A 21786-nucleotide genomic window follows, 5' to 3' on the forward strand; every position below is an offset into this window, starting at 1 on the left:
GTCTGCCAGGAGGTCACAGACACAAACACATCTGAAAACAGCCTGGAAAGAGAATTGCAGCCAGGCTGTATGCACAACATTCCCCTTCTTTGCTATTTGAATCACCGCTTTCATACTCTGATTGCCAAGGTACGGCCCCCACCTCTGAACAGCAGCAGACATACATTTTGTGCTGTGTCACTGTTGTTAAAGTAGCTCCAAAATGCTCCTTAAAGTATAGCAGCCAGGATGTCTTGAGTGAGTGACCAAAACTTCTGACAGTAATGGTGGATGCAATAAAGAGTAGCAGCTCAAATATGGAGAAACTGTTCCCCAGCTGGGAACCTGGGCTCAGGAAGGAGCATTTTTAACATTAAAAATCTGCCTAAATAGCTAAGGACAGATTTAGGCATGTGCTTTAGTGCTTGCTTGAGGTGACATCTGCAATAGATGGCAGTAGAGAGATCTGCGAATGAGAAAAGAAGGAAAAATAGTGGTATGGCAGAGTGGGCCAAAAGAAGAACAGGCACCATCACTCTACGAGCTTGCAACAAGTGACTGGAAGACTAAAGACGTATCTGTTTCCTACCACCACACACAGATGGTACGTGCATGGAGTTCAACAGTGCACAGTCCTCAGAAGAATCCTCCTTATAAATATTTTTCCTTCATCTACAGATTCAGCTGAAGAGCAGAAAATGCATTAGATGATTGCAGGAGTATATCGCTCAACTTCAGTGACTTGAGTTGGCTGCCAAAGAAAAAACCTAGGTAATAAGGGATAATATGTAGAGGGAGAAGAATGAATACTTAACAAAGGGCTGAAAGAGACTGAGAAGTTCAAAATACTGACTGTATTTCTTTAGATGTCTGCTAAAAATATTGTCTGTCCTGACACAGAAACCCTGGGGCTTTGTGTGTATGTGTGTGCGCATGTGTTTGTGAGGCCAGGATGGTTAGTTTGTTCTTCAGAGGCAAGAAAAGAGAAAGGCAATGCCTTACATTTAAAACAGGGAACATAACCGTTCGCCTTCACAGAGGTGCTTATACAAAAGCAGAACTCCAGAGGTCCCTACTTAGCTTATCCTGTCCCTCATTCTGAGCAAACAAAAGATAATCCAGGGATAAAACAAAAGATAATCCAAGAGGAAGCCCTCTGTGGGGGAAGGGGACGGAAAGAGGGGAGACAAGGGGAGAAGAGCACTCAAGAAGATGAAGCTCTTGGAACGGCAGGATGTGAAAATGATCGAATTTCCTTCCCATAAAAGGATGGGGTCCCTTGTTTATGTCCCACACATCCTCTCTCCACGCATGTTCTCTGCTGGTCTGGTGTACCCAGAGGCTTCCTAGAGCCTTTATTGTATTACAAAACGTTTCCTTATCAGAGCAGAGAACCTTACTGCTGCATTAAAAAGATGGGTAATTTTCTTAAGCCTCTTTTAAAAATACATATAAATAGGATTAGCTGGATAACATGTTCAGATGCAAGCACATTATTTGATTACTCAATAGTGGATCCAGGTTTCACCCAGGGCACTGCCAATCTCCAGCTGGGGGGGTGCGAGGGGGAGAAGTGCTTATTGTTCGATCCTGTCAGTGCTGTCAAGAGTCATTACAGGGGTAATTGCTTTTGCTCCACCCTAATTTCCTATCAGTTGGGACTGGGGATGGGGAGGAGGATTTTCTTTTGGTTTTGTTTCTAAATTCAAAGAACCCAGCTTTCAAAATTGCCTAGCACCAAGCAAGGATGACCAGATTTTTCAGACAAGTTCATCATTCATTCAAGCAGCTAAAACAGTGAGGACTGCAAAAAGGAATCAGCAGAGAACGGCAGCAACCACGGCTCTCACTGGGAGCTGCTGGGTGCTCAGCTCACCAGGCAAAACTGGCCCCTCATTTCTGAGTGCCCAGAGGAGGACTGCTGCATGACCGGCTCTTCAGGAACCCAGGCTCTGGGCATCTGTCAGGCTTTTAAATCTGGGGCCCACACAGAATGAAAGTGCAGAGTATTTCCCACACCAAATAGATGTCAAGGGTGAGATTTAAAACTGTAGGAAAAGATTCACTAATTAGCAGGAATGTGCAGAGATCACTGATGCTACACAAAACAACCCCATGAACTTGTATTGTCAGATGTGCCTAAATCACTCCTGTGCTTTTGAAAATCAAGTCCTTTGCTGTCTTCCATTGACTCTCCCCGTTTCATCTGGGGAAGAATGGAGCCCTGGACTCAGTGGTTGAGAGAAGACAATGACCATACAGAAATTAAGTGCTTTTCTCCTAGACATTTCCTATAGATTTGTGGCACAACAGCCACACACACTCCCCATCCCCCCAGTCATATACCCATGTATTTGTGGGGCACATCAGCTTCTGCTAACCACCCTGCTGAAATAGGGGGAGCCAGCGGTGGTGCCTGGGGTAGTCCCTGAAGCAGCGCACATAGAGGGAGCTCTGCCTCTGTGAGGGCACTAGGCTCATAGAACTAGGAGATGGAAAGCTCTGGAGATGCTTTGTTGAGAGGTTCATCAGTGAAGTGGTCTAGGGCCCTCCGGAGTTCTCTGCTTCGGGAGTATTAAGAACAGCTGCTCTATGGACCAAATTCTGTGCCTACAGCAGACATGGCAGCTTTCAGTCAGACCTACATCTGGTCCCATATTTTTCCCTGTGCTGTGGCATGGAAACAGCTTAGGCTGTTAGGAAGTATTCCCCCTCTGCCAGCCTGCCTGGTCACTGAGGCAGAGAGGACAGGGGCGGAGTGGAGGGTCTGTCTTTGGCTTGGGGATTGAGGCAGTGGGAGAGGAGGCCAGAAGAGGCCCCTCTGCTGGGAGCCAGGTCTCTTGTCTCAGGGAGCTGGCGGCCCCATGCCACTTTCAAAGTCCACATGTTGCTTGAACACCGTGTTAGGAGGCTGCATTACCTGTCACAATGGTTGCATTTAAAGGGCTTTGCACCCGTGTGCTTTCTGTAATGCCTCGTGAGCTCGTCACTCCGTGCAAAACGCCACTCGCACCCTTCCCACGAGCACTTGTAAGGCTTCTCACCTGCAGAGGGGAGGAGAGAACAGTCAGCGTGGCAGCAGGATTACTGAGCACTCAACTTGCAAGCCCTGTGTCCTCCCACCTCACCTCTGTCCCACTCGCGCCGGTTAGCCCTTCACACAATTCACGGCCAGTGTGGCATGGAGACAATTTAAGGCTTATGATGCATTGTACTGAGGATGGATCCAGCCCAAATTTTACTGCTAAAATTCTTGCACAACCTTATTTCCCATTTCTAACTAAACCAATCAACTACTCTTCAAAGAAGCCCTCAGAACATCCCCAAATGCCTGTCCTGCTGTGTGTCTGGAGCCTGATTTTCAGGCAGCTTTTCAGCTCACTCTGCTCTTGCCAGAAGAATTACTGCGGTAGCTGTGAGTGGCTGTACAAACACTTTAACACACTGCAGGTGTGCATCAGTCCAGAGTGACCACCACCACTGCATCGCATGCTTTATCCCGGCTGCCATTTACCCCTCACATGGCCAGACTCACATCTGTTCCCTGTAGGACTGCACATTCTTTAGTTGCTTCTCACAAGAAAAACTATTCCTTGTTTCTTGGTTCAAGAAATTATGCATCAGGACAGTGAGCGTGAGACGTGAAATGTTGTCTTCTTTAAATCAGCTGGTCCTTCAGGCTTTTTGCACTACACCTTTATCAGCTCTTATTCTGCCCCAAAATATTAACCATACCACTGAAGGCAGTGAAACAGTGCACTGATAAGACAGGAAAGATTCTAGTCTGCTGTGTTCACATTTACCTATCTTCTAATGCAAACCAGTTTCTGTGGATCAAAGTCTGCCACGGTGCAACATCCGTGGGGCCATTAACACATTCTGATGGAGAACTCCAAGGTCTCATGCCTCCCCTTTACTTATGCAGTGCACGTGTATTCAAGTGCATGCAAATTTACCATCTCCCCCAGAACAAATGCTCCAGTGCATCTCCTCCAATATAAACAGCATGTCACTATTCCCCACGCAGTTAGCACTGTATGGATGCATTAGAAGAGGAGGGAGTTAAGATAAAACACAGACAAGAAATCACTTTCACTACCGAGCTTCTAAACTGGGAATTATAAACAGAGAAGGGATTATTACTTATTTATTTTTTCATAAAATTGCTAAGAAGATGATCTTAAAAATCCTACCACTGACCAAAGAGAAATTTCAGGCTGTATGACCTCTCTATGCCAGTCACGTGAAACAATCACTTGGCCACAGCAGAGAAATTTCTCAGTGCAGAGACGCAGATTTCTATATTTAGCATTTCTATTCAGCAAGTAAAGGAGTGAGATGTGATTATGGGAGACCTATGTATTTCAAGGTGACAAACTGGAGAGGCCACAAGAGCAAGAAAAGTGAAGAGGGCAAGAGAATTGCATTGAAATACAGAGAACACTTGTTCTTTCATGAGTGAGTTCCTGTGTACTTCTTATTGCGCAGGCAGCTCTGCTGCATGGTGGTCATCCACCCCAGAGAGAACAGCAAAGTGGGCTGAGACGTTAACTGTAGTCGAACCATTTTATTGGCCTCCGAAAAGTTTCTTTGGCTCAGTAGCACGATTAAAGGATTCATTGGGGTGAAGCAATGAAGAGGGGGCAGCAGCTGGCAAGACCTCGCCAAAATACCCATTTGTCCCTCTGTCCCTGAATGCAGAAAGGGCAGCCTGGATGTCTCTGTTGTATGCCACAGTACACCACAGGAAAATGCCCAACAGGGCAATGGACTGAGCCAACAATAACACCACCCCACTCAGATTGTGTCTGCCTGGTCATCTCTGCAGACTTGCCTTTTGTTCTTTTTTTCTTTTAATAGGATTTTTTCAGGGGGAAAAGAAAAAAGCAAGAAACTTCTTGTTAGTGAGCCAAGTGCTGGTGTCCTGTTTCTGTGCCGGTTACTCAACTGTAATTCAAGCACCACCACCAGTGCTGACTCTAGATGCTGGAGTTGCAGTTGCTGCAGTGCTCTCCCCCTCCCAGCCCTTGACATCCTACCTGGCATACTGCATCTGCTCTCCCCTCTCAGAGAAAAGGGATTTCCCCAGCCCTGGTCATGTCTATGGTGGCAGACCGGTTTTGTCTGAACAGTTCGTGCGTTATTTTTAAAAGCTGTCAGTAAACAAGCGTCGATGATAATTCAGCTTCCTCAGTTCTCTGACGCTCTCTAGTGCCTACCTTAGAGTGGAGACAGCAAGGCAGACAAACTGCCTTGCAGTGTACGTTTGCTACACACACTGCAAAGCAAATGCAGAAGACTGACAGTCTTCTGCTCAGCTAAATCTGGCAGGTACAGCCCGTTTGAAGGATACAGTCGCCTACGGAGCAGAAGGGTGAAAGAAAAACATCCTGGGCTTTCTGTGAAACAAGGGCTATTAGGACTGAAGCTGAGTTTGGTTTGTTAACATTTGTCAAGAGCTTTGAAAATGTATAGTGCTATATATAGGTTATGAGAGGCAGAAATGCCAAGCATGATTACTGGTAAAGCCATGGGATGCCACATATCTCCGTTACTTGCTGCAGGGGCTCCTCTCTCAAATGTTCCTGGTCTGGCCTTGCACAGCCCTGAGCTGAGTTTGGTTTTCAGATGCTTTTCCTCTGTAACCCAAGACCTGTTCCACAAAATGTCAGACAGTACCTCTTTGTGCTCCAGACAGCACGCTGGCATACAGTGCTCCGCATGGCACAAGATAAATGCAAAGGAGCACAATGACCTTTAAAGCCATGTCAGATGGCTCCTTGACCCAGAGACCTCAAAGAGGTCAGACTTCCTGCCCTCCTGCAGCTACTCAAAAACATGAGAGGGCAGGAGGAGAGAGACCTCCGTATCTCTGCACGTGAAGACTAAGAACAAACTGCTTCTTTAATGGCTGCTTTCACCTTACCCGAAGATGAAATGGAAGCTTATCTTGCCGAGGTGCACATATGTAGGAAGCACGGGCATGGAGAAGGGGAGACGGTCCTCCTACCTCACTACTGGCAATGGCAGGGAGAAGAAATGGGAAGGATTCTTTCCACGTGCCAGGCTGCTCTTCTGTTGTTGCAGAGGATTAGTGAGAATAAAAAGATAGATGGTGAAATCCTCCTCTGCTGAAGGCAATGGCAAAACTCCCACTCATTTCTACAGGGCCAGGATCTCCCCCTTTTTAACAAATTAATTATGAGCTTCAAAATCCAATTAAAAGTAAGAACATCACAGAGCTCTGCCACACTGACTTTTTTCAGGCTCTAATTCCTCAAAATTAATAACCACACTTAAAACTCGTGCCTGTGAACCACTCCCAAGGAAGGAAGCTCTACTCCTTAAGTCACCTTTATTCAACACAAGGATCTGTGCAGTGCTTAAACAAATCCATAAACCCACATTTATACAAATGCACTCAAGAGAGGAGCCAATGCCCATCCGAAAAGAAGCCGATACCCAGATATGCAGCTGTTAAATACTCAGCTGTTTCAGTTCAGAACGTGCTCCACACCGTGTGGTATGTTCAGCTTTCACACATCCACAAATGCACCTGGAAGGGCAGGCAGCCAGCAATGCAGACATACATCCAAGCAATGAATTACGCAATTTTCTGAGATGAGCACTAGTGCTAAAACAATGTACCATTTACTTATGGAAAATCTTCTAGAACTGACCCAAAACAGTGGCTTTCAGCTTTTTCTAATTTTTTCCCTGGAAGGTGGAGACTGCTACCTAGTGATTTCAAGCTTACTAACCACACTCCTTTCCTTGGGCAGCATGTGCATCAGAGAGGACTGCAGAGCAGTGAAGGCAAGCTGATTTGTGAAACAGTGGGTATGCAGGACCCAATATCATCACCGCGTGCATTTGAAGGGTGTTATTTCTGGCTAGCCACAGCCTGGTCCTGTGGCCTGAACCCATCCGTAGGTGAAGTGTGCCAGCTGTGCACTTGCAGAGCACCTCCCGGGACAGGCCATCCAAAACCATGTGTGCGCTCCAGCCAGGCTGAACCAAAGCACAGTGAACGGGGGCAACCAGAAGACCCACCTCAAAAGGGGACTCTGGATCACCAGAGAACACTCACACAGACACATCCTTAGCTGCCTGCTGAGGATCCCCGAGAAGCAGCCTGCGCACGCCTGCAAGTGCTGAAACCTACTGATCTAGAAGGACCTTATCATCAGAAAAGTTAGTGGTACAGAAACGCTATTAGCCCTTCAGATATGCTTTAGGGTTTCAGTCCACCGTGACTGCGTACTTCTGTGAAGCAGCCTCTCTTCACTGTGGCTCTGTCCTGCAGTCCATAGCCCATTTTAATCTTTTCATCTTCCTGGAGCGTATTTTCATACCCTGAGACTGGGATGCTTGGGGAATAGGCTCTCTGTTCCACTTCTGTTTATGGCACCTCACACAACCTAAAAGTACCTCCCAAGCACACTTCAGTACAGTCTGGCCCTCCATCCTCTTTATTTCATCTAGCCTGGTCCAATCTGGTAACTGGGGGACACAAACCTTTGCAAATTTATGGGAAACATGCAATAATGAAGCTAGAATTTATAAGTCATAATAAAAATCCATCAGACTTTGGCAGTCCTAAAATCAGGTCGCTATTCTTTCGGTGACTAAGACAAATACAAGACTCTAAATATTAGGCACGTAGTTATAAAAATAAACAAATTATTGGTATAGCTTTCTCTTGAATGCCAAAAATTTATCATTTGAAAATATGGAAGAGCCAAGCACACAATCCCAGCAACACTACCACGGTAAACACATACCAGGTTCTCAGCAAAACATGATTGATAGAGCTTGCCTGGTTCTGTGACGGCGGTGTCTCACCACATTGGGCTTTGGGACGTCTCCCTCCATTTTCCAGCCTTGGGCCGTCTTGGTGGGCTTCATCTCATGCAACTCGAAAGCCACTGTCTGGAATAGCCACCTATGGCTCTTTATCAAGCTAATAGAGAGGCAAAGGCAAGTGCAGAGTGTGACACATCGGACCCCAGTCAGACTTCAACTGGAAGTGAATTTCTCTCCTTTGATGGTACAGGGGGCTAGGCAAGCAGCTCAGCTGCAGGCAGCTCTGTCTTTGCTCTCCAGGCACAAAACAGAGAATGTCAGGTCTCTCCAATGCATACTTAGATTGCAAACCCTATACAAGCCTTCACAATAAATATTCCCTCACAAAACACAGCAGTGGGGATGTTGTCTCTTCTCAAAATCCAGACACCCCCTGTCCTTGCCACCTACATCCCACAGGCACCCTCAAGGTCCCAAGGATACTTCTTTTGTATGGGGAGTAAAGAAGCTTCACTACAAACATGTCATAGTGCCTGTTTCAACAGAGTGATTAGTAGAAACATCAGGTTCCAGGATGCAGAGGTACATAACTGAGATCATCTGAGGACACTGTCATGATCACAGAACTACAGCACACAGCGGACACTGGGAATATTATACATCTTATATTGCATTATTTATTGCCACCCCCAAGGGTTAAAAAGTCATGAGTCCAGTCTCCCACAGAAATAATGAGATTTTAAAGAAGAAAACAACAATATTTAGAGATCATTTGCCTTCTGCTTTGTAGGTAACCTAGGGTCATGATTTTAAACTTCTCTTTGCAGCCCTGCAGGCTGGAAACATTGATTATGAAATACAGGGAAAGGAGTTTGCTCTCTACTCCTTGGATTTCAAAAGCAGGGACTTTAAGAAGAAAACGCTGTGCATGATAAGATCGCACAAGTTGGCAACGCTGTGGGGTGAAATCCTGGCTCCATCAAAGTCATTGGAAAAATGCCCACTAAGGCTTGAGTTTCACTCTGTATCTTTACAGAATTAAAAGTAAACAAAGATATTATGATTATCCATCTGTATCTATTTCCTTATCCCTCCCCTGCACCCCACCTTAAACACCACAGCACAAACATATGTTGATTACAGTACACTTAGTAAAACAATCAAGTCGTTTAAGACTCCAGTCCTCTAATAAACTTCAGTAAGACAGAGCAACCCTAGAAAGAGGAGAATCACAGTCAAAATCCTTGCTGGTATCTCTCTGTGCTAAAATGTGGTACAGTCATGGGACTCCTTTTGTCAGTATGAGCGATTTAGACGAAAATGCTCAAAGAAACCGAGGGAAAAAAACCCCAAACCTGTCTGTATGCACATTTTGAAGGTCACTCAAATAAGACATTTGTTGTACTATATTTTAAGAGCTCCTTAATATCATGTTACATAACTACACAAAACTAGCAAGCAAATGTGTCTTTAAGAAAACAACAGAAACATCCCCTGAAAAATCACCATGTGTTCTAATCCACCATGAATTATTTACATACAGTTTCAGGATCCAAAAAAAAGTTCTATGAAAGAAACACAAAACATTTCCTTCCTTTTTAAAATCTGTGATTTAAAAACTATTCAAAATGAAACTAGTTCTAAAAGCTTCAATGTCTAAAAATATGTATTGAAAGACAGCTTTAAGTATGCTTGCTCCAAGACTGGTGCTCCTGGAGAACCAGACAAACTGCAAATTACAACTGAAAAAGGAATTAAATGCAAGATTTCTCGCCTGGGTTTCTCCTATAAGAAAGCTCTGGGGGCCTGAGCCACACAAAGAAATGTGTGAAGAATCAAGTAGTCCCACTGGCTTTTAAGAGAGTGTTTTACTAATTTTGCTTGCCACCCTTTCTGAAAAATCCTTTTGGGACTTTTTGCTGTTCCCGGGCTAGTGACTGGGACCATGGCATTGCAGCGAGCAGTGGTGTCACTGCGGGATGACCCAAGGCATCTTTCAGAGGCTGTTGCCCACAGGGGTGTCGTCAGTGCAGACACAAGTCACTCAGAAATGCCAGAAGCCAGTGCGGTTTTTGGTGAGAAGCGGCCCCCCAGATTGCTTTGCACAGAAACACTAGGCAGGCAATTGTATTTGCTTTGCATTTTATTACGAAAGTCTGCCACAGCACAATGGGATGCCTAATGTGGAACATCACATTAACAATATTTTATATTTATGTAGCACTCTTCATCTCCAAGGGTCCCTGAGAGCTTTACAAGCTACATACATGGCATACCAATGAAGCCGAGCCATAATTCTTCTAATTAGCTGAACATCAGCACACAGCACATGGCACAACAGAAAACGTTACTGGTCACTCTTCTTACGGAAAGAGCTATGTTATATTTAATAGAAGCTGAAGGACATTCAGTTTTAAGGACTCCTGAAAAAATGGAATCTAACCAGACAGGTCTCCTTAACACCCATGCCTGTCCACCCTCATTACATACGCACACTTTGTCAAATACGAGACACAGAAGAGGAGTAGCCCAAGACCTGCTGCTTGTTAAATACCCCCACTTTCACACTAGATGCAGCAAGTTATCATCACATGGCTCAGGCAGCTGCTGTGCTGGTGAGGTTACAGAAAAGCTAGTGAGCAGCTGCAGTTCAGCACACAACCACATCACCCTCTTTCTAAGATTAATAAGTTCATTTCTTCAGCAAAAAGGAAGAGCAGGCTATTTAATACACACATCCTCTGGAGATCAATGCGAACATCTAAGCATATGTGCGTGCAACCCATCAACCAGTAAAACTAATTACAAAAATCAATTTCAGATACTTTTCTGAGCCTTTCATTCCTCAATATACTCCTAATTGATTTTTGTTGGAGAATGGAAAGCCTAATTATTATTTTTATTATTACAAAGGAATGGGGGGGGGCGGGGCAGTGGTCGGTGCGTAAGTGGCTCACCAATGCTTTCTACCCAAAAGAGAAAAAAGGAAAAATAAAAAAGGCATTTTATTCACAGTTTTGCCACCTGCTGGAAAGATGGAAAAGGCTTTGAAAGGGTGACAAAGCACAAGAGAAAAGCTGGCAGGAGACAGTACAGGGCAGAAGAGGAATGTGACAGGATTGTGAAATACACAATGTGAGAAGGTTGTACCTATTTTTAGATGGGCAGGGATGATCAAGTGTAAAAGCAATACATTTCCATGAACAATGCACAGCTCCTTTCATACAAAAAGGTCAGCAGTGCCCTTACAGAGAGATGGCTCTGATTATGTCTATATTAGAGATGGGGGAAAGGAGGTTAAGAACCAGACCCAATGTCCAATCAGTCTTTCTACAAACTTCAAAGCACCAGATTAGTCCCTAAGGGCCTTGCCAAAGCTTGTCTACCGAGTCAGCAGCAGTCCTCAGTATGTAGCCATTCAGGACGAGAAAAGAAATGAATTTTTGCAGCATTATGTCTTACACACACACAAGCACCTAACACACCCCCACAAAGCCCACTTGCCTAGCTGAAAAGCAGAGAAAAGCAAAGCATGTAGCAACATTCAAAGAAATGGAAATTTCCCATTTTCTACTCTACTTGAGAGGACGCATTTAATGAACGCCCATTGCCATACATGCAGAGCACTGAAGGCGGGGAGGAACGCCACGCTTTATCTCCCCGGGTCTACGCAAGACTCCCATTGAGAGTGATAAAGCCTTCGAAACACCGCTCCCCTTTCAAACCCCTTCTCCGCAGCTCCCCTCCGAAGGAAGCTCCTGGCTGTCAGGGAGCGGGGCCGAGGGACGGATGCCGGCGCCAGCCTGGGCGCACAACCCCTGCTTCTGCCCCACTAATTGCCGGCACATCCTCCCCCAGCCCCAGGCCCTGGGGACAGCAGCTGAGCAGCAGGCCCAGGCGGGGGCCCGGCAGCAACACCAGCAGCAAAACTACCCAATTAAGCCTCCAGAATGAGTGAGTGAGGAGGGGAGGAAAATTTAAAAAAAAAAAAAGAAGAAGAAAAAAAAAGGAAAAAAAATAAGGATGGAGTTGCTTGGCAACGGGAGGGCAGAAGCAGCTGTGCAGCAGGTCGGGCTGGTACCCAGGCGGCCGGGCTGGCCCATTAGCACCCCGCATCTCATGCATTTCATGCCGGGGTCTCCTAGTAACAGCCTGTGCACGCGGGCTGTTGCGCACTTCCCCTCCTCTCCTCCTGTTTCTCCCCATCATGCGAGGCATTGCTGTTTGCCCTAATTACACATTCTCCGCTGCTTCAAGCTGCCATTACTTCGGTCCCCAGAGGAGAGGCAAGAACTTTAAAAAAAATCTCCTCTAATAAGGGCTTTTAGTTTCAGATTCAGTGGAGCTCTGTGAGCTCAAAGATGCAAGGCAAGGCAGCAGCGGCAAAAGTAACAGATGAAATAGGAGAAAAATTCAGCAGTTCACTGGGTCAGATTTTTCCAGGACCCTGAAATATATTTTTTCTCTTTGTTTTTTCTAAGTTACCCTGGAGGGTGAACAATGAAGAGAGCCCTTTATGGGACATGGCACATATTTACATAATCCAGCGCAGTGCACCAAGGATGTGCTCTTTGGACACCTGCGTTTTAGGCCAAGCGTTTATGAGAAATTCAAGGCAGAATATAAAGGCAAATATTCCAGGCAAAATATAAGAAGTGTGTTTCAGGGACTCGAACCGATGAAAAAGAGGAATGGACACCCCCTTTTCCAAATGCTATGATTTTAAATCATTTTGCTCCATATTTTTGCTAATGAACGTGGGTTTTTTGCTTATTCAAACTATTACAGTGCTGATGTTTTTCACCACTTACATATCACTTCACTTTCTCCCTTTCAGCACTGAAAAACTGGAGAAAGACGAACCAAAAAAAAAGATGCATACTGGCAGAGACAGCACAGGAATAAAACACAAGGCGAAAATAAAATACATTCCTTTCTGTTTCCCAGTTTTGTCAACCACAAAAATTAAAAAATGGAAGAAGTCCCAGGATGCTTTCATTCATTCAGATATTGGATTTGATTTGGGGGTGGAGGTGGCTTGGACTGTGCTTGGGCTTAAAAAACACACTGCCAAGTTCTCGCAGTGAAGGCTGTACTGGTGTCAGGGCAGGGCTACCTACACGGTGGCAGGCACGGGATGTTCCTGAACGAGATCCCATCCTCTCTGGTGCGTTCTCCCTCTCCTGGGGCTGGAGGTTGCAGGCTGTGCCCAGCGGTGCGGGAGCTCCTTGGTGCTTCACGCTGAGCAAGGCTCAGTAAAAACGTCTTGGCAACACTGGTGGGCAAACCTTGGTGAACCAAGCAGCCTGGTCTCAAGAGCATAAGGCAGTGAGTAAAAATTAATTTTACCGGCTAGGAAGTCTCCTCATCTGGAATTTGAAAAAGGCACAGATGATTACCTGTCCTTAGGTCTAAGGGAGGTACAAGCACCCAGCTGGAAATCACCCAGGTCACTCATGCTGCCAGGTGAGTGTAAATAAAGGAGGACACAAATGTACTATGAAATTCCATTGTTGTGTGATGCTGCATCTTCAGGGAGAAAATTTTAAAAAATAAAGAGGTGTTCTGTATGAAACATATTTCCTAAAACATATTCAAAGCCAAACAAAGCCCAGGAAAAGAATTGCCTTTGGGATTCTATGGGTTTTGCAAAGAATTAATGAAAAAATTGTATCACATGTACCACACTCATATGAAAGTCAGTTTACAACAGATCATAGCTTAGTACATTTGAGTTAATTTTTACCCGGATATTCACAGATAGAAGTCTTATACTCAAAGACTATTTTCCATTACACAGGCCAAGTTTTTAGCTAAACTTGTTACACTGAGGACAGCTCTTTTCTCCCTGCCCCTCCCCAACACACATGCCACATTCTCCTCAAAACCAAATATTTTTCCTCCAACTTCTAAAATAACAAACAGTAACCACACTGGAAAAAGACCAAATGTGGAAAATTTCACTCTGAAGAAGGAAAAGCTTTGCAAAGTTACAGGTGACCAACAAGAAGAGGTCCAAATGGAAGTCTATGCAAAATCAACCATAATACAGTTCCATGCAGTTACATATTGAACAAAAGATGTGCATGCCTGTATTTTTATAACATTCATTTCCAAGAAATAATATAAGCTTCTAGTGCACTGATGATCGCTTATGGTCATCATAAAAAGCTAGAATGACACTGCAAAATTGTCCAACTAAACTAATCTATTAAGATCTCTCTGTTGGTGGTAAGAGTCCAGACGTACAGGAGGAAGGAATAAATCCCCTCTAAGCCTCTGAATGCACACTGCCATACAGCGAGGACACCTTTCTTTCAGAACTCAGCTGGGGATCAGCTTTTATCTTGAAACACATGCTTGTCATCGTCAGCTTAGCTAGCACGCCTGCAAATGTTTTTTCAGCATTCAGTTTTTGCAGACCCAGCTCTCAGTCCCAGGTTTCAAAGGCCAGACACCTCCAGGAGCGAATCTACCCAACGCAACATTTGGGTGCCTATCTACAAATGGGGACTGCTGGGATTGTGAACTGGCCTGCAATGTTTTAAAGGCTTTTCATTCTTAGTAAGTCTTCTTATCATGTATAAAGCTGACCTATGGAAAGATTTCGGTTCTGCAGTGACACAAAGGTTTTGGACTCTCTCAGAGACCTGTGGATAAAGCACGTCCCATGCAGTATTTTTTCTTCCCCTTTCCAAAATGGCTACACTAGTCTTTAAACTGCCCTGACTTGATGTCCTTGTCTCTCATTCATTTCAATCTACTGCAGCACGTCACCACTCACTCTTGGCGTGTGGTAAATAACTGGTTAGACAGAAGTTTTCTGAAGACACAAATACATGTTCTCCTAAACTCCAGCAATACAGAAAGAGCAATTTTATTCTTTAAATCCACCTTGCATTCTCTTCATCATAAACTTGCCCTTTAACTATCTTTAAATACATTTTTTCAGCCATTATTCCTAGTGCTAATGCAGGCCTAGCTGGTCCCCCTACCTGCAGTTGGTCTCTGCTATACGTGGGCACCATCTACGCCATGGTGCCCATGGTTTTGTTTGGGACACCACCACCCTTGGCAGAAGCATGGACGCTGTATTTAGGTCCGCTGTATTTAGGTCAACTTCCACGAAGCTTTGCAGTTCAGCTGCTCCTGCTTGCTGCTATGTAGGTGTGTGGGTCCATGTCTGCATGGGGTGTGAAAGGCAGGTTCTGGATTAGGAGAGGTCCATCCAGGCTCGTGGCTGTTTGCCCAGATATGACCCAGACTCAAATACTCACTCTGTGCTTAGGAAAAGCCTAACTTGGCACCTGCTTTTGAGACAAGAAGTAGCGCACTTGGCTTTTCCTGCCCAGAGTGCCTCAGCTCTCCCAGCCTGCTCAGGCCCTTCTCGTCCAGCAAGCCCACCTTAGCCTAAACCAAGGTCTCTGAGCACACATCTCTGATTCAGGCCTGGTGTGACCTCAAACAGTTCAAAAGTGCCAGTGCTTTGGACAAATGGGCAAGAAAATCATAGCTTCTTGTCATTAACCTGCCATTTGTATACACTGTGGGACAGCAGCAACACAAAGGGAAATCGGCAGAAGACAAGTTGAGGGTTTTTACTTTGAGTCTTTCTCTGTGATCCCTATCATTCACCCCCTTGCTAGGTGCCTCATGGGGGTTCAGGGTGGATGGTTATAAAGAAAACACTAGATGACAAGCTAGAGATGGCTCCTCCGTGCCTTACCAAGACAGCCTGCCATAACACTTGGAGGCATCTGCACTCTCCCTCCTGCAGCTGCTGAGCAGACAGCAAACATCACTTTCTAGGCCTCCCTTGTGCCAAAAATCCTCTCACATGGCAAACAAACAAACAATACCTATTTATATTTTCAAACCCAAACAGTAAGGCTGTCCTGTGCTATTGATTTGGCAAATGATGGAGCAGAAACAGGACTGAGGATTCACGTATTGGCTACTAAGCAATAGATGAACACCACTGGTGTTTTAAATGGCAAGGGCTGCTTTTGGCAAGGCTTGTCCTCCTGCCGCCCGGGAGGTTCACAAAGCTCATTTCCTCAGCCTAAGCTCTCACTGTAATACTGAAGTGACGCTCTGGCCATCCACAGTGAAATCACAACACTCTCCTCCAAACTTGCCAAATGGCTAAAAGGCTTCAAAACCAGAAAGTTTTAAAGAGCTTATTTTAATCAGCTTTGATAAACTCTTGTTATGTTTTTACCCAAAAAACTTCAAAAAAACCCCAGCCCCACAACGAAACACATCTTTCCAATTTGTCAATGCAACTGTACCCCAAAACAAATCCAGCCCTGAGTGAAGGTCTTCCTCACACACCCCTCCTCCCTCAATTCCCTTGCTCTCGTTTCCAGTGGCAAATTCACCCGTTGCTTCTGCTGCTGCCATGGGAACTTCAGCATCCTCCATCTTCTGTGTCCCCTTGCTGGCGTGCAGCCCTGCACACAGAGCTGGGGACTCGCTACAAAGCCATGAGTTTCTGTACAACAAAAAATCTTGGGCTTTGGCTTTCATTTATCCTATGCTGCCTATACTGTCCTCCCAAATGCTTTTCCCTAAGTCATTATTCAATACCTTGCGTCCTGCAGAATTGGTGCTGTGCTTGGCCATTTGCTTTTTCTTTCTCTTCATTGGCTTTCTGTTCACGGGTCCTACCACACTAACACAACACAGCAATGCGGATTCCCGTTCATGTGGTACCACTGACACAGATAGTCTTATTTTCTCTATTATTCCTTTACTTTGTATTAATCTTCTTTATCTATCATCCGGCCTACTCTCCTCAGTTTGGTCTTTTCCAATCGTTTCCAAATTCTGGATGTTTCCTCTTTTATCTCCAACACTTTGGGAAAGCTCTTCTCTGTTGTTTTAAAAACCTTCCTGTTCATTAATGCTCTTTCTAATACTCTTGTGTCTCTCGTCTTTTTCTTGCAAATGTAGTAATTTGTTTTCCTGCAGGGTGGATTTGTTTGTTTTAGTTACTCTCACTCAGCACTTTGGATCAAAGAACTGTATAATTTAAAATAAGATGTCCTGACAATGTGAAACAAACTCCACTTAAATAAGTGCTATCTTAAGATCGCATGTAGACTTGTAACATCTATTTACATGGGTATTTCCCACTTGTTTTAGGCTTTAGAAACCTAAATATAGACATGAGGTGCCCAACTGCTGTTTCTCAGACATGAGCTTAAGTTGTATCAGATCCTGGTTTTAGACGGATAAAGAAAAAACCCAAAACCTTCTGATACTCATAAAATGCAAACCCCAGCAGAAACCCCTAGAGGTCATTTTTTATCGCTATCACAATCTTAAGGATTTCCTGGTCAGTTTATATGTGATGCTTTATCTCTGGCCAGAAAGCACCCATGCCATCTCATACCTTCCCTTGTACATTACTGCAAGGAAGCCTGATATGAATGGCTTTGTCAGGAGATAGAAATCTCCTCCAGAGGTCTTTGATCTGGGAGACACAGTGACGTTCCATGATTAATCTTTCCATAGGTCACAAGCCAGCTCACCCTTAGACTTATTTGCATCCAGACACTCACCAGCAATATCCTGTTTTCTAATTTAGGAAGTACTAATGACTACACCCGGATTGTGGCTCATTCTAATTCCTTCCCTCTCCACCCTCCATTACATCGGCGATTCATCTCCATACATGTGTGAAGGCTGGATGAAAATTTCTGTCTCTCAAAAGAGACAAAATGTCATTGTTTGCACTGATGTCGGCTCCATGAATAAGAATGTGAGAATGTGCTAGGGCTGGATTCCCATGCCAGTCCTGGTGGCTCCTTCTTTAGATGTTTTTACCTCACCGTCACATTGGCAGCATGGTCTTTCCAAGCCTACAGCTCACCTTTTCCTCCTGTTTACAGTCCCAGACGCTATTTCTCCCCTGAGTGGCTTCTTTGCCGCCCTCTGACAGTCAGTCCCACCACTGCTCTTAGCTCCTTTACACACCCTTTGCTTCAGATGCCCCAGCTTGCTCTGAATTCAGTCAAATATTTTCATTTCCCTTTCCATCCAATGTTTTTCCCTTTCACTTCCAGATTAAATTCTCTCCCACACAGATGATTGTTTTTCCCTCTCCAAAGGTCATCCAGAAGGTGGTTTCATAACCAGTTCAACCATTGATGGGCCTTACAGCGCTGCCCTGATTCTCTTACAGATGAGATGCGGGAGAGTAACAAGAGAGGCTTGTACAGCACCAAGTGCAGTGTGGGGGCTGACTGTCTCTGGGCTCTCCCAGCAAAGTAAAGCCCTAAGAGAAGATCGGCTCCAACCTAGCAAGCTGCTATCGGTCTGTATTGCCTCCAGCCCAGCCTGGCTCATCACACAGCAATGAGGAACGCCAGCCAGTGTCTGTCTGGTCAGCCTTACATACGAACGAAAGGAATGCAACCTCCTTCCGCCGCCTTCCACCCCCCAGCTCCCCAGCCCATGGTTTTCTTGTTTTCACGCACTGCAGTAAATCCCTTTGATCCAGCAAGTGGACTTTGCATGTGCAAGTTGGGTGACCAGCCCGCATCTGCCTCCCTGCCTGTGAACCCCACACTGAGAGCTCTTTGTCTGTCAGGGCGCTCACACCCTTTTACACAGAGCCCGCACTGGCAGACTGTTCTTGCATGACATACTAACAAGCTACCAGCCAAAGGAAAATATCTCGCAATCATTTCAGACCCTCTGGCTCAGCCACTGACTAAGCCAAGTGGCTAGTAGCCATTGGCACTGCTGGGTGCATTTGCAACCCACAGCACACTCAGCTCACGGCATGAAAAAAACAAAGCACTGATGGAGAAAAGGACTCCTTGTCCCTAGACCTGAAGGCGTGCACGGGAAAGGAGGCAGCCCTGCCATTTATAATTCAGTCCCAAATTTCCATAGTTACTCCTCTCCATCCCTCTCTTTTACCAGTGGCAGGAGCTCCCTCCGGGGAAATCCCCCTTCAGAGGTCCACATAAACAGATTTCATGTCTTGATTGTACCAGCTCTGATTTAAGACATCCAACAGTCAGTGATTTTTAAGGGAACAGAGCACTTAAGCAGGATGAAGAGGTCTGAATGACTTTGTCCTATGGACTATATTTCTCATTGTGGATTAATTGTAAAACGTAAGATTTCACATACTGATGTTATCAAGGGAAAGGTTTTGATCTCAGATACAAAATTCAACCAGGCCTAAGGCTGGGTTAAAAAGCATGCAAAATCTTGCAAGATTTTGACTCCAAAGAGTGGAGGTGTTGAAAGAGTAGTGGTTTTTGCAAGTGCACCCTCAGGACTCCTTGCCCACAACCCCACCTATTGGGTGACAGAACCGGAAAAACTCCAAAAGTTCACCCTTTCTAGGTGATGGTGTCACATCCCTGACTAACTTCAGGAAGAGCTGTATAAGATCCACCACTTCCAGGTCAGTGAGGAACGCAGGGGTCACATCTGAACAGACGAGACTGCCATGTCAACAGCGCTCACACTCTGCATTTGTGCCTTCATGGGAGCCCTGACACCTGCTAAGGCCTTGGCTGGGACATCCCCCTGCACAGCCCTGGCAGGGGCCAGCTGCACAGCAGCACCAGCGCTGCAAGGAGCCTCCTGACCACGATGATGTGAATTTCAAAATGACTGCACTACTTTCACTGGCTTTCAAATCACTGGATCACAAGTGAGGTCACTCCTGGCAAGGCGGCTATCCCCAGTAAAAGCACTAGAAAGCCCACATAAAACAATCAAAACCAAAGCCTTTTATGTCTTAATATGATTTATACTTCAGACCATGTAACTTTTACAGGGCTGCCTAGTAGTTGATGGATGCAGCTCTCTTAACAATCCACACATTTGTTTGATTTACTGCACTGGTCCAACATGTTATTTTCTACCTTGCAAGAACAACCTCGCTTCTAGGAATCTGCCTGCATGATAAGATTGTGAATTAAATGTGCAGTTATCGTAAGAGACCACACATTTTACAGTAAAATTGAGAAAACTGATTACAGCAATCCCTCTGGAAACAAGAATAATCACATGATAAGAGAGTGCTAATGGGAATTTATCATCTCTCATCACATGCGAAGCTCAGAACAAAGCAGCAACCCAAGCAAACTGCACAGCTATTACCGCCACTGAATACCAGCCGAAACGCTACTGGGGACTATGAACAACTGACAGGAGAGTGGGGATCCTGAACAGCCAAACCTAAGCCAATTTGGTATGCTTCAAGAAGCTTATGCAGTGGAGCTTTTATGCAATTTTAGTAAATATTACCCACAATAACAACCTGACATCTTCCCATACATTCTATTCCCTCTCTACATAGAATACTCCATTCAAACTCTATTCTTTCAATTGTTCTCACTGTATTTTACCACCAGAGAAGTCCAAGATCATGAGCATCTCAAGGGTATGTGCATCTATGTACCTACATGTCTGCATCTATACACATGCTTTCTCATGCACACATTATTCCTAAACTACATATCTCAGATCTGAAATACATTTTTCTCTTTCACCCATACAAAAGGCAACAAAAACCTACCTATCCTATTTTCTATTTAAAGCAATTAACACTTGACTAAAATTAACATTTTTGAAGTTGTCTTGAGGAAGCGAGTGCTGAAAACCCAAACTGTCAAGCCCACAGTTTTAACACGAATGATACATCTACATCCCTTAGGTATCCTAAAATTATTCTGCATCAAGCCCCATAAGATGTATGAAACCCCTACAGGTTAATGGTAGACGGTAACTCCTCCATTCTATCAAATAATGGGTACATTTGCTGGCCCACCATATCTTTTCCATTTCCCTGTTTCATAGATAGAAGCTTGGACTTTCAGAAGAGTTTTTTTTTCTTTTCTAAATGAGAATAAAAGGAGATGGTTACGGTTAGGTGGCAGGGGGACAAGATGAGAGAAGCATCCTACACAAGTACCTGTATGAGTCCTCTGGTGAGCCTTTAAGTGGGAGCTCTTTGTATAAACCTTCCGGCACCCATTGAATTGACAGCGATGAACCCTCTTCTTGTTTTCTGGGGATGCTTCTGCCCCTGTACCTCCTTGTTCACTGTCACTTTGCCCGCTCTTTATTGTCCCCGCGGTTGCTGTTGCTACACCCACTTTCACAGAGCTGAGTGAAGTTTTCTTGGCAACCAATTTCAACGTCACAGTGCCATCCACCGCTGAGAGAGTTTGTGAGGTTTTTACAAGGTGGCGGCTGAGCTCCGGAGAGGAAGGGGGCGTTAATGAGGTTACTGCATTGAGTTGGGCCTGGTTGACGGCTGTGTAGCCTTCTGTGGAAGAGCTGGTGGACTGCAAGCTGAGGCACGTCTCAGACAGCAGCTTGTCCCGTGAGAGGATAATGTCCATGTTGGCGCTTTTGTCACACGTACTCGTCTCCACTGGTAAAAGGATGGGGTCCAGCCGTCGGATACTGTCCTCTGCATCTGGGGCTGAGGAGGCATGAAGGAAGCAGTCTAAATCCTCACCAAAGGTCTCAGAGATCTTCCGTGGTTCAGTCTGAAGGTATCGCTCCAACTCCAGGCATGTCTGCAGAAGGGGAAGGGAGAGGGGAGGGAGAGAAACAACTGTTAGAGAGAGGTTGCCACATAGCTGCCACCTAGGGCAGGAGAACAATGTGGTCCAGAGCCATTCAGAGAGAGCACTCATGCACACCAGCACCTTCTTGTGAGGTGGTCACATTCTGGGAGACATGAGGATTTGGCACTTGTTTGATGCTGCTCCAAGACAGTGTGGGAATATCCATGTATGGTAGCAGATATTATTGTAGAAGTGAAGATACAACAACCAAAAGCATCCACTACATATTCATAAAAAATCTGCACATTGTCCCATGGATAGCAGGTCCTTCTCAATTTTAAGTGTAATCTGGCCAACAGTCACTTCCGCATAAACTATCCTAATGGCCCCATCGCCTGGCCATGTACAAACAAAAAGTCACCTTTCCAAAGAACTGCTTGCTCTTCCTTCA

General features: G+C 45.1%; 1 protein-coding gene across 2 annotated transcripts in view; it reads right to left on the minus strand.

Moving 5' to 3' along the window:
* KLF7 (KLF transcription factor 7) overlaps window positions 1-21786 on the minus strand; it is a 66175-nt gene that overhangs the window by 12160 nt on the left and 32229 nt on the right. The window contains exons 3-4 of one of the 2 annotated variants that reach the window (XM_054209200.1): window positions 20732-21344; window positions 2900-3023 (exon numbers count right to left, since the gene is read on the minus strand). In XM_054209200.1, the coding sequence (XP_054065175.1) occupies window positions 2900-3023; window positions 20732-21344 (737 nt within the window). The remainder of the gene's footprint in view (window positions 1-2899; window positions 3024-20731; window positions 21345-21786) is intronic. The other variant, XM_054209201.1, reaches the window with a different exon arrangement.

Source organism: Rissa tridactyla, chromosome 7 (assembly GCF_028500815.1).
Source record: "Rissa tridactyla isolate bRisTri1 chromosome 7, bRisTri1.patW.cur.20221130, whole genome shotgun sequence".
Lineage (NCBI taxonomy): Eukaryota > Metazoa > Chordata > Aves > Charadriiformes > Laridae > Rissa > Rissa tridactyla.